Here is a 13,586-nt window from a genome sequence, read left to right on the forward strand (position 1 = left end):
TTTATGTCCAACGGAAGCATAATTCGGAAGTGCAGCTCAGGTTTATATTTACTACATTGTTTTGTTATATTTGAAAACTTTTTATATGAAGAGAAAATCTTAGAGCAATCTACCCCACCTATCATGTTGCAGCATCGAAAAGAGCTCGCATGTTCTCTTAATCAACTTATCGAATTCTTCAACTCACAGAGCAGAGTACCGGGAGTCGATAAACCTCCCATTTTATGACCTCAGAACGTCAGACGGTAGCCAGAATCAAACCATGGTTACGACACATTGCCGGATGCTCACATGTCCATCACGCTCCGACAGGACTTTGTACCAGCTCCACGTTTGTGACACATGACGACAGGTAGGACTTTGTCGTTGTCATTTTGGCAGGAGGTTTTATGTGCGAATCGGTTACTGTGGAATTGCTATGGCCACGAATCCGCCAATCTCACGAAAAAGATGCAAAAGAGGCTTCGTCCCCTGACAGGAAGCTCTTGCAAATGTCAGAAGAAATGAAAAGCAAAACCATCCCCCAGCCTCTAAAAAGCTCTCTAAAAAGCTCAATGAATGATATGGAAACCACAGATCGCCACAAAACCATAAACACACATACATAAAAGCGATGGAAGCGACGGAACGAACGAACGATTTTGTTAGGATGTTAGGGTTAATGGGGGAGAGCAATGGGGGAGCTCGGAACAACAGCGCCGTGGCTCAAAACCATCTTACAAAACTTCTGTAGAAGATGCCATAAAAGTTTATAACCTTCAGCACTCCGAGCCACCCGGGCCACCAGCAGCAGCAACAACAGCCACATCGTGTACGCGCATAAAACTTCCATCCACAAACCAACTCGAAAGGGTTGCTTGTCACACCATCCCGGCAGGAGTTAAATTCCCTCTCGCTCCCTCCAAAACCTTCATCAGGAAGGGCCAAGATACTCCTCCGTGTAGCACTGCATCCGTTGGCATCTTCGTCAACTCCAACGCCAATGTACCACCAACAGTCGTGATTGGTGATACATGGTTTTCCGCTTTCTTCCAGGAGGTCATTGTCGATTAGCAGTGCTACGGGAGCCGGTTGAAGTGTGTTGAGCTGATTTACTGGGCTGACCCTCACGATCGAAACCGAAATCTGACGCTGGGCTTTTTGTAGCGTGTAGCCTGATTTGATGATGCCAAACGATGAAATTGATGCACGGCTGTTAAGTTCACGATCAAGGTCTAACGAATCTGGTCTGGTTTTGTTTCTCGCTGGCAGGATAGGGAAATCGAATCGAGCGTTTTCGAGCTTTCGGTTTCGGACGACGAAAACCGATCCTCACTTACTGCTCGCCTCGGTGAGACAGCATGAGTTATTGCAAGGCAGTGTCAGTGTGGGAAACGAGGCCTAAAATATGTTCGGCTGTATGAAAAAAAAGAAAAACAAACACACAAACGACGATGAAAACGGCCTGGGCGAACCGACGGACGGATTCGGTAATTAAAAGAACATCATAACACAAATGTTCCTATTACTAGGAGCCCAATTTAGAACGACTCATTTAAAGTTTACGATTGTTTTATTGGAAGCAGAAGGAATCGATGGAACAACGGGCTGCAAAAATGTTACGACTGGACTAGGCAGACCGGGAGGCCTCTTGACGTTAACTGACGCTTAATGAGCTCATTTACTTCGCTTTTGACGAAAAGTACTGTACAGCTGGATGGCTGGATGGCTTTAAATACTTCCTCTTTTCTTGTGCTTGAGAGCAGGAAATAAATCACTCGCTGGTGCGGTTCTCACTACGCGGAACACTAAACCTATCACCTATCGCATAACACTCGCCCGGCTCGGTGAGGCCATGACGTCGTTGTTGAAACCACCATTATTCTGCCCCGATAGCGTCAGGCTGTCCAATTTTCTCTTATCTAATAACGTGTATAATTTAATAATGCATCAAAACGCGATTGATGCGTACGCAAAGCTCCGGTGCACGTACGCTGTTTATGTTGCGTAAAATAAAAGCACCGCAATGCCCGGTCGTCAGCCAACCAACCACGTGCACCGGTCGTGCCCACGACACGACATCAACACAATGCGCGAAGACACACACCCGCGGCTTCTTCTCCACTCACTGCTCGCTTCATGCTCATCATAAATGCCCTTTCAATCAAGAGCATAAATGTGTTTATGCTTTCCTCAACAACGAACGGCCTGCGGGCATAGCGCATCGGTCTAGCGTTTGCCAGAGTTCCTGCTGCTGACTGCATGTAGCATCCGTGGCGTGTTTCCGTTTTTGCCGTTTGCTGAAACTGAATGGACCATTCGACTTTCGTTCGTCAGACACCTTTGCTGCAAGATGCCACCGTCATCGTCTTGCTGGGTACGTTCTCCTGCTGATCGTCACCTTAGCACCACTTGGGAGCCCTTGTTGTCGTAGCACATTTTCCACCGTCGCACGACAAACAAACTACAAGCGCTTGGCAAATTTTGCAACTGCCCGAAGCAATCCTTTCTCTTCCTAATCTCGTGGCTGGCGCCATCCGCGCGCATTCATCTTGCCGGTTCGGTGGGCCGGTTTTGCGGCCGGTTCTGCTTGAAACGGGTGGCTGTCGCCATAGACACCGCCGGTACGGATGATTGATGTCTTTAGTGGCTTACGTTCAAAGCGGCACTGATCGGTCAATTCCGATATACCGATTCACGTACCGCGCTCACAATAGCGCCAGTACGCCACCGTAGAATGTATTGATTTCTTTCACTCGTTTCCGATTGGACAGGACAGGGATTTATGCTCCTAAACCAACCGCTACCACTATCTAATGCTATTCTTTGTGCGATTTCTTTCCCAATTGCAGAAAAGCTTCTTTCCTCCGAAGGCCGCGAACTGCGACGGGTGCTGTTTTCGCTGAAACAGATCTTCCAGGAGGACAAGGATCTGGTGCACGGGTTCGTGGCACACGGTGGCCTTAACTGTCTGGTGCAGATCGGTAGCGAGGCGGACCAGAACTACCAGAACTACATCCTGCGCGCTCTCGGACAGGTGATGCTGTACGTGGACGGTATGAACGGTGTGATGAAGCATTCGCCGACAATCCAGTGGCTGTACTCGTTGATCGCTTCCCGCTATCGGTTGGTGGTGAAGACGGCCCTGAAGCTGTTGCTGGTGTTTGTGGAGTACTGCGAGGGCAACTGCTATCTGCTCGTTAGTGCCATCCGGTTCATGGATACGGCACGGGCAGTGGTCCCATGGAACAACATCATGCGGTAAGTAATGAAGTTGCTAGGAGGATCAACTCTAATAATTAGAATCATAATTTTTATCTAAAAAAAACACACAACACATCAATCTTAATCAAGACCCTTTTTTGAATTGGTTCTACTTATGCCATAATCAGCGATAAATTTGATGATTGCCGCACACAGGCACAGCTAACGGGAATAATGCAAGTTTTGTTTAAAAATTCCAATGCCTAACTATTTACAACTTTCATCCTTTCCAGGTTACTCAAAGACTATGAGAATGCTGACACCGAACTGTTGATCTACGCTACATCCCTTATCAACAAAACCCTGTCGGGATTAAGCGATCAGGACAGTTTCTACGACGAGAGTGACTTCCTGGAGCAGCAAGGCATGGAGGGCATCATCCAGCGGTACATGTCCCGCCCGGGCACGGATCTTGATCTACTCGATCAGCTGCAGCTGTACGAAAACGTCCTACGTTTCGAGGACGGTGAGTGTGATGGTATACGCATACCGGACAATACTGTCCGCAAGACGCTTCGGTATCGTTCCACCGGCAACGATACGACTGATCGACGAAAATCGCGTCGACACAGCACGGGTACTGCTCCACCTCCACCTCCCTCAGTTGCTCCTCCGCCCCCACCTCCCCCACCGCCACCACCTCCTTTGCCCGCCTTCCCCATGTATGCGGCACCACCCAGTGGTCCTCCACCACCACCTCCGCCACCGCTACCCCCACCAATAGCACCGGTACAGCTGTACGGTGGGCTGCAGCTGCCCGGACAGCAGCGTCAACAGGACGAGGACAGTTCTAGCTCGGCGCACAGCGGTGATCATCTGCCGGGAGCCGGTTATCACGATCCGTCTCGCGATACTACAGGTGTAACGCCGGGATTGCGTCGACGACGGGAACGTGCCGAGCGACAGAAGAACCTTCTACGTGAACAGCAAGAGCTTGGCCAGTTCCAGAACGGATGTATTCCTACGGCAGAAGACGCGAACAATGTCACCAATGGTACGTACGACTCTTGAGGGATTCTGTTCCTTTGAGCAAGCTTATCCTGTTAATACTTCATGCTGTGTGAAACATTATGAAGCTCATTGTTACTAACTTGTGTTCATGTATTCCTTCTGCGCATGCTTACTTTGCCTTTACGTGTGTGTGTGTGTCGTTTGTTTGTGGTGTGCTCGATGTGGTCAATGTCAACTAGGATACTCTACGGCACACTGGAACGGAGGATTCTACCGCAGATCCAGTGGACTTACTAACGGCAATGGCACTGGAACGTCTACCAACTCCTTGCTGCTAACACCGCCAACCATCCACGAAGAAGACAAACTTCAGCTGCGGCTGAACGGCGGCCTAACCTCGTCTGTGATTTTGCACAAGCAACAACCCCCTAATCATTCCGAGCACACAAACGGTATCGTTCAGACTAATGGGAACGGCACGACCAATGGCGCATCTCCACTGGACAGTGTGGAGTATCGCAACAGTCGCAATCTGCTGCTCAACAAGCACGGCATCAGTGGAACTAACGGTACGGCCACCGATCGCTACAAGGTAGATCTCAATGGCAATAGCGTAAGAAGTGCGCGCGGTGGAGCCAGCATACTGGCGGAACCGGACGCCGAGAACAAGAGTCCCAACATTAAGACACAGATGAGTCTCTCGGCGTACGGGAAGCAGCTAACAAACGGTAAGGATTCCTCAGACTCGAGCTATCAACGGCGATCCGCTACAAACGCGGGCTACGAACGGACGAATGGCACCGTGAACGGAACGCATGCCGAGACGAAGAGTCAAGATCTCCCGCCGGTTCAAGGTAAGGCTCTGTAACTAGGCTGACCACCATCAGATTACTGTTTCTATCCAGACTGAAACAGTTTAACCTTTCCATTGTATGCGAGCGATACTAAACATTTTATTTAACAGATTTACTCATCTGCAGCCCTCAATCTAAAACGTTTACTTTACATTTTAGCAGAATCGGACAACGAAGATAAGAAACTGATCCTCCAGCTGAAGAAGGACCACACGGTGAAGGATCTGACCCAGAAGCTCAGCTGTCTGCCGCTAAGCCCGCAGGAGGAAAAGCCTCAGAACCGTATCGGTGACATGTCGGGTCTGATTTCCAAGGCCAAGGAAGGTTTGGCCAAGAGCAAAAGCAACAAGGACATCTCGCGATCGCCCAGCGTGGACAATGACATCAAGAAGTTGGCCAACGGCGAGCCGAAGAAATCGGAAAACGAGCTTCACTGGGAAGAGATTGTCAAGAACATGACGCGCAAGCTAAGCCTCTGCGATCTCGACTTTACGGATCTCACGTCGGACGACGATAAGGATTTGCTGGCTCCGCGTGGCTTTGGTGGTGCGGTGCCACCACCACCACCTCCGGGCGGTATGCTGATGAACGGAATGCCACCTCCACCGAGCATGATGCGTCCGCCACCAACTAACCTTGTGCCACTGCCGGGTAACATGCTCAACGGAAACGGCATGGGCCAACTGAACAGCTTGGACGGTTCGGCCACTATTAAGAAAAACAAAAAGACTGTACGTGTAAAAGGTCGTGTAGCGGTGGATTTGGAGATTAATTGATCTTGCGTTCCTTTGCAGGTGAAACTGTTCTGGAAGGAGGTGCGCGACGACATGATTCCGGCGATGATTCAACGCACCATCTGGGATGAGCTGCCGGAAGCGATAGTCGACACCCAGAAGCTGGAGCATCTGTTCGAGTCCCGAGCCAAAGATTTGATGACCAAGGTAAGGGACGATCAGTGCCTTGCAGGATCACTGCTGTGGAAGAGTCGAGTCCGAGTTTCGTGTCATGTCATCACCATCGTGGATGATGGAGCAGCATCGGTCACTACTTACAGTACTAATGTTATACCCCGGGGTCAGGTTGTCATAACTCATCTGTTTCTCTTTACCTTCTCTTTCTCTCTATCCATCCGTCGTTCGTTCATGGCCACAAAAAAAAAACAAAACAATCGATCGCACATCGCACTACTCTTTGCTATGCAAACATCATTCGATTCGAATTCATGCACGCGCGGACGAAAACTGTGAACGAAACCATTTGCGGCCACTTGCTATCATACTGCATACATGTGCCACTCGTTTTCCGATTTTTCTCGGGGACCACCATTCCATCACTGTGTATCACATATCACCTACTTTTCGTCGTGCAAATCAACACCAAATCTCGATCAAAATTCCTCGTTCACCGTCATACTCGTGTGTCTGTTTGTATCACAACCATCATGACTAAACTGTGTACACGACCTAACCAGGAGGTGAGTGGTTCCGTAGTTCTTTCTGTTTCCCCCGTTTTGGATGTTTCTGTGTCACGCGTGCTGATGTGTTTGCTTAGTTACCAGCTGCTTCACTAGATGCATTAACTTACCACCTGGTACAACTCAAAGCTCCTCATCCGTTAAGCTTTACTAGAGCAAAACGAAGCTTTTAGTATGTAAAGGCTATCCGGGATCCTTTTGCCTTTTTATTAAATCGTACAAATGTTTCACTCAAAATGGATCGCATAACACAAAAGCGGAAAACCGATAAGGAAAGGAACATTTCAATCCACGCTTAATCCCGCCTTATTTAACTTTACGACCATAGACATCAATTGAGCTAAATCCCATCTTACCGCCACATTTAATTTTTGACCGTTTCGGGTGCTTCGGTTGGCTACAAACCATACGCCAAGGGCTGCCTAATATGCGTTCACTATGTGTGTTGTGTGTGTGAGTGTGTGTGTGTATGTTTTGCATGGATTTCCATTTCCTATCCCTTAGTAAAATTGTTAGCCTGTAACCCGCATGGAGCACGATTGGGGATCCCTTTTTTGCAACTCCTTGTTTGCTTTCAGAGCGTTGTTTTGTACGGTGTGGCTCGTGTTCCTAATCCTCTTTGCTGCATCCTTTCTGTTGTTGCAATGATTCCATTTGATTTCCCCATCCGAAGCTCCAATTTGCTCCTGGTGGCCTCACTTCGGTTCTGTGTCTGTGTCTGTGTGTGTGTGTTTGTACGTCTAAACGAAATCGATCTGTTTAATGTAGCACTTTCTATCTTTCTTTCCCTTGCTTCGTTGATACGAAACGGTACGAGGTCTTTTTACTTCATTTCCTGGTAAAAGTGTTCCTGGCTCTTACATTGTGCATTCCAAAACTCACACCGTCACTGGTGGGGGGAGTCGCGTGACGAAAACCTCACCCAAACCCCTGTCCCAAAGTTACATAAAATTTCCTTCAATTCCTCATGAGCCGGGTCGAGTAAAAGGATGAAGGAAAAATATGGAGCAGGATATAGTATTTGTTAAAAATAGATGAAAATAAGCAGATAGATGGCATGATGAAAGCGTTGCAGGAGAGCAAAGGTTAGTGGCAAAGGCATCATTTGTTAAGGAGCCGGCCCCACAGGAAATTTGGAGCAGACTGGGTTGATTTATCGCACCAGAAATCATCGTTTGATTGGGTAACCAATATACTTAACCTGAGCTGCCGATGCCAACTACACCACACACCGACACACGGACTAAAAGATGAATGCGATACTCTTATCCAACCAATTTTTCCCCATATTTGTCTGTCTCTCGCTTCTTATACTCCCCCCCTGGGTATTTTCTTGAGGGTGGTGCTGTATTGATTAAGTTACTAACGAGACGAGATCGGGAAAGTTTCCTCCTGCAATTCCTACAAAGCTCGGGCCCTCAATTGAGATTTAACGTTCACTGGAAGCGTTCGGTCCCGTTTCAACATTCCTGTGAAACAAAGACTGGATCAACTTTTATTCCAGCTCATTCGTTTTCACAAAGAAATTCCTTCGAGGGATATCCGTCTAGACCTGATGCAGTTTAAACTTACCTTGTGGATGCTTTCGTCATTGTCTTCAACACCCTTTTCTGATGACTTTTCAATATTTCCCCAACCAAGCGTTTGCTCCATCCATACCAGCCAAGGAAAAAGCTCGGGAAACTTTATTTTAGATGTATGATTTTGCATTCTTGTTACTCCATCGTGCCAAACAATGGAAGAGGTTGATTCCAGCATTCCAGCAAACCTGGAACATTTATATTCAACAGGGAGTACACTTTTGTTTGTATTAATAGATCCTCTCCTGAGAAACGACTCTCTTGGGTATGAAAATAAATAAGCATTAAAGGTGGTTTTTCTTCATTTTTTTAAAATATAATCAATTAAAATTAACTCCAAAACGAAAAGGCTTCAACAAAAACCTGCACAAAAATTGAACATTGAGCTATTAGAAGCTTAATCATAATATTAAACTATCCGTCGGCCCCCGTTTTTATCACGTGAACTATCTCGTCACTAAAACCCTCCAAACTCGTCAACCCACTGCTTCTTGGCTAGCTCGTTGCCTGTTCCGTACCGCCCTGTTTGCACTCATAAATATGCATGAACCTATTTTACATCTTATTTAGTTTCGCTGGAACTTATCCTTTTACCCTTGTGCCATCTTTTGTTGCCACGTGTTCGAAGGCAGTACTGCCACGACGCGTTCGTTCACCGTGCTGTATTTTTTATGGCGTCCGTCTCCTTCTTTCTAGCGGACAGGACGAGGAAATTTAATAAAACCGTACTGTCCTTGTACCACCACCTTCGGGGAGACCATTTAGTAAACTGTTGTTATCTCTGTGTTTCGTTTTTTTTCTCTTTTCCGTTCTCTTGCTCTTCTTTTTCGTCCCTCCCCTTTTTTGTGGCCCGGTCCTGCCACGTTCCAACGTTCAACAACGTGATTATCAAATTGTCCGCCCGTGCAGAAGCAACAGGAGCTGAACAAGAACAAGGAAATCATCGTCCTGGACCATAAGCGCTCGAACGCGATCAACATCGCCATGACGAAGCTGCCTCCCCCGAGAGCCATTAAGGCGGCCATTCTGAAGATGGACTCGACGGTCGTGACACGCGAAGGCATCGACAAGCTGCTGAACATGCTGCCGTCGGACGAGGAGCGATGCAAAATTCAGGAGGCTCAGATGCTGAACCCCGAGCTGCCGCTCGGTACGGCCGAACAGTTTCTGCTGACGCTGTCCTCCATCTCGGAGCTGGGCGCCCGGTTAAAGCTGTGGGCGTTCAAGCTGGACTTTGAGAACATCGAGAAGGAAATAGCGGAACCGCTGAACGATCTGAAGCAGGGCATCGAGCTGCTCAAGTCTAATCTCACGTTCAAGTGCATCCTCTCGACGCTGCTGAACATTGGCATCTTTCTGAACGGCGCGCCGGTAAAGGGGTTCCAGATCGATTATCTGGCCAAGGTGCCGGAGGTGAAGGACACCGTGCACAAGCACTCGCTGCTGCACCACCTCTGCCACATGGTGATGGAATCGCAGGCCAACACGACGGATCTGTACTCCGAGATTGGGCCGATCACGCGCGCCTCCAAGGCCGACTTTAACGAGCTGGCCCACAACATTGTCTACCTGGAGACGGAGTGCAAGGCGTCCTGGGACCGGTTGAAGCTAATCGGCAAACACGACACGGCGCCGCATCTGAAGCAGAAGCTGATCGATTTCCTGGCCGACTGTGCCGAACGCATTATCATCCTGGACATTGTGCACCGACGGGTACTCAACAGGTAAGGAAGGAATGGAGAAGAAGTCCAGGTGGACTTGCATTAATCGCTTGCACTCTCGTTGCTAGGTATCGGAAGTTCCTGCTCTGGCTCGGTGTGCCCCAGCTGCGCATCGCCGAATCACGTCCCAATGAGTTCTGCCGGATCGTGTCCGAGTTTGCGCTCGAGTACCGGACGACGCGCGAACGTGTCCAGCAGCAGATCGAGAAGAAGGCCAACCATCGAGAGAGAAACAAGACTAGAGGCAAGCTGATAGTGGACGTTGCCAAATTCAAAACCCAGGAAGATCGAGCTGATGACGAACTGCGGTAAGCTTTGCCACAGGACCCTCTAATAAAACACCGATTTTAACGTTCTTTCTTCTTGATGATTCCAAAGCACTCTGCTTGGCACGCCTACCAAGGGCCCCGGTGGCGAGGAGGTAGAGATGAGTGGTACCTTAACCTGGCGCCGGCGTCGCGGTGATGCGACTGCATCTCCGGTAACGCTCATGAACTCGGCACACCCAACCGTACCTAGCCCCGGTCACAACTCCATCTCGGTGATCGGTGGCCGGGACGAAAGCTTCACCGACGGAGATGACGAGATACTGGAGTCGTTGGTGAAAACAGCCACCAAAACGGCCACCCCACGTCCGACGCAAAGGGAGCGGAAGCGAACACGCCAGGCAGATCGGAAATCATGTAAGTTGACGTTGGCCAGAAACGGACGATGGATTCCGTCCCAGTCCAACCTTTACTTCCCAGGATGAAGAATGTTTTATCTTATTTTTTTCCTGGTTGTTTTAATCTCACCACAACCACCCATTGGGGCAATCCGTTCGCGTGAGGTCTCTCGCACTCTCGTACACACACACGCACACTCTTGTACAACGAAACACGGCAAGGCATTCCTACTGAGCTCGAGTACCGAGCAGAAACAAAGCACAATAACAATTAAGTAAATCCACCGTTTAGAGCGGGTTTATTGTACATTGCTTGAACCGTTTTGCTATTGTGCCATACAGCAACAAACAAAAAACAACCGAAATAGTCGAAGACTGTCCACCCAGTTTGACGCAGTATTGTTTCCCATTCTTTCCCTCCATCTTTTTTTCTTCTTCTTTTTTCCACCCATTCGACGATACAGTCAAACGATCTAGAACGCGCGAAGGATTCACAATGGAACGAACGGGAAGGTCACCTCCCCTTTAGCGAGCGCCACTCGCCAAACATCTTCCTTCCCGTGTATCGTGTTAGGGTTTAGACCGACCCCTCTCCGGTTGTTTTCCCCAAACCTCCCCGCCTAGCGTCTCGAATGGCCACTAGCAGTGTACCATGTTGTGCGTTAGCCTTAAGTGCGCCCACCGACTTCCAACTTTGGACCGACTTTCCAAAACTTTTCCATTCGTATCGGTTCGCCATTATACATACCGGTGAATATTGCCTCAATGTTTTGCTCATGGTTTTTTTTTCGCTTCTCCAGAGTGTGTTCTGATATTGCGCGTGTGTGTGTGTGTTTTATGTTTCGTTCTTTTGGTTCACTTTTTTATTAATTGTGTTTGTCAATCATGTTTTATGCCTTCCAACACTTGCTATCTTCCCGTTAGGATGAATCGTTTTTGTTTTAACTAATTTAGTAGTCGATTCCTTCAGCATGATATTATTGCATCCAGGATAGTTTTATATCGTACGACTTTTGTTATATTTTTTAATACTCAGCATGTTAGTAGGTACCTTCAACCTGTTCGAAACATTACAATCAATGGCATTTGTAAATGCATGAAAGGACCTCAACAACCATTCAGAAGGGGTGTGAAGCTCGTGTGAGCTCGTCCCTATAGGAATTGAGCTTGACCAGTAAGCGCTACATGTTCAGGTCGACCCGTAAGTTCGAGGAGTTCAAGTCGATTTTCTGATGCAACGAATCCTATCGAACTATTTGCACCCAAGGATCCACCGAACTCACGGATCGACTCGAGCTCGTTGCACCTACGGGTCGACTTGTTGGAACTAGGAATGCGACTCGAACCAGGTTCGATAGGTTCGGGTCGACCAGCCCATCACTAATCCTTACCCTACCTTGGACACATGGATAAGCGCATGCATCAGTGACTGACAATGCCATCGTTCCACGTATTTCCCCTACTCCTCCCCAACCCCTTTCTGTCCACCGTTTGCATGACAAAGAAAAGTGCCACAGTTACGCGCACTCATTCCCCAGCCCAACTACGCTTGAAGCATGGACAGAGAAACTTTATCAAGCATTAAACGTGTTTCTTTTTTCGCTTTTATCACATTTCTTGAATTCTCTTGTTTTTTTATCTCTTAAACGCCTCTCCAATCCTGCGGCTGCCAATCATCGTCATCGCCAACAACGACAACGGCGAAAAAAAAACATAACTTCCTTCGGCGCTCACTCGCACACACAGTACGACGCACGTTGAAGAACGGATTATCGGAGGAGGAAAAGCAACATGTGGCCTCGTTAATAAAAGGATATTGAATTCGGGCCGCATCATCACCCGCTCGCTGGGGGAGGTCCTGGTATGGAAGGGCAAACGGCGGACGGACGAAACCAACGCGAAGGACATTTGTGCTTTGCGGCTATAGTCCGTGTGGCTAGACAAGGACAGTGAAGTTTTGATAGCGATACCAGTGAGAAAAGTGCCAGCCCGGCCAAGTAAATGATGTTACGCCACGATCGATACGCCTCATTCAACATTCTGTTCCGCATGAAAAAATTCCAATGGGATGGGATCAGTTCGGGCAGCTCGCCGTGTTCACCACGGCGCGTGAAACGGATCACTTTATGTCACTACCAAAATCTGCATCCGAAGCAAACATTAGCTAGGCTAAATAGGAAAACGAGCAGCATTGCACTATATTGCTTCAAGGCGCCGGGACAAAAAGCTTCGGCCGATCAAAGATAGAATAGGGGAAAGAAACGTTAGGCCTCCTAAAGACCGCCTTAATAGCAGTGACCGTATTAAAAGAAATTAAAAAAAAAACACACCTACTGCTGTTACATCGCCAATGTGATACGAAAAACAAAGGTACGAACGATACTTTTAACGAACAAAAGACTCAATCCTTAAGAAAATCAAAGAATAATCGGAGAAAAGCCCCATGCGTCGAAACTACAGCAGACCAACTAGCATTGATGGCAGAGAGCGATAGAGAGAGCTATAGGGAGCGAGAGTACAGTGTACAGAAAAAAAAGAGTTTTTTTTACTTAATTCACTTAGAAAAACAGATATAACAATTATTCAATTCGGAATACGACAACGACAGGTTCGATACGTCGGGCAAATGTACTGGACGCTTATACAATACGCAAACGTGTGCTTTCACGGGCAAGATCATTTTCTGCACCGTGGAACTACACATGTAAGCAATATTAATAAATTATAGACCATTCAAGATGCGTTTTGATATTTTGTGAATAAGTGTGTTCAATTGCTTGGATTGAATGTGAAATGGTAAGTTTAATGCTCGATTTCTTCATGGTTTTCTCCTTCTTGGTCGGCTGAGGGTTGGGCACGCCTTAATAAATGGCTCGATCGCCTATCCGTTTCCAATAAGCTCGGTCTAAGGCCGGATTCCTTTCAACCAAGGCTGCATCCGATCTTCCCCAGCTTGCTGTGCTCCTTTATGCCTCGTGAAGAGCGGGTTTTTGACGATCTCTTTCCTGTCGGGACTGAGTCCTCGACCCATGCCCCAGGTGTCGTAGCTTTCCGACTTTGACTATCGTCAGTATATCTACATCGCTAAATAGCTCATTC

General features: G+C 47.9%; 1 protein-coding gene across 9 annotated transcripts in view; it reads left to right on the forward strand.

Annotated features, from left to right (window-relative positions):
- Positions 1-13,236, forward strand: part of LOC118517164 (FH1/FH2 domain-containing protein 3) — a 57,681-nt gene extending 44,445 nt beyond the window's left edge. For 4 of the 9 annotated variants that reach the window (XM_036063057.1, XM_036063051.1, XM_036063049.1 and 1 more), the window contains 9 exons: positions 2,832-3,240; positions 3,477-4,237; positions 4,434-5,048; positions 5,208-5,779; positions 5,843-5,990; positions 9,010-9,826; positions 9,892-10,131; positions 10,202-10,506; positions 12,234-13,236. In XM_036063057.1, the coding sequence (XP_035918950.1) occupies positions 3,020-3,240; positions 3,477-4,237; positions 4,434-5,048; positions 5,208-5,779; positions 5,843-5,990; positions 9,010-9,826; positions 9,892-10,131; positions 10,202-10,506; positions 12,234-12,307 (3,753 nt within the window). In that variant the 5' untranslated portion in view covers positions 2,832-3,019 and the 3' untranslated portion in view covers positions 12,308-13,236. Of the gene's footprint in view, positions 1-2,831; positions 3,241-3,476; positions 4,238-4,433; positions 5,049-5,207; positions 5,780-5,842; positions 5,991-9,009; positions 9,827-9,891; positions 10,132-10,201; positions 10,507-10,951; positions 11,238-12,233 lie in introns of all 9 variants that reach the window. The other 5 variants (XR_004908266.1, XM_036063052.1, XM_036063054.1 and 2 more) reach the window with 5 other exon arrangements.
- The last annotated feature ends 350 nt before the right edge of the window (positions 13,237-13,586 follow it).

The sequence above is a fragment of the Anopheles stephensi genome, unplaced genomic scaffold, assembly GCF_013141755.1.
Source record: "Anopheles stephensi strain Indian unplaced genomic scaffold, UCI_ANSTEP_V1.0 ucontig58, whole genome shotgun sequence".
Lineage (NCBI taxonomy): Eukaryota > Metazoa > Arthropoda > Insecta > Diptera > Culicidae > Anopheles > Anopheles stephensi.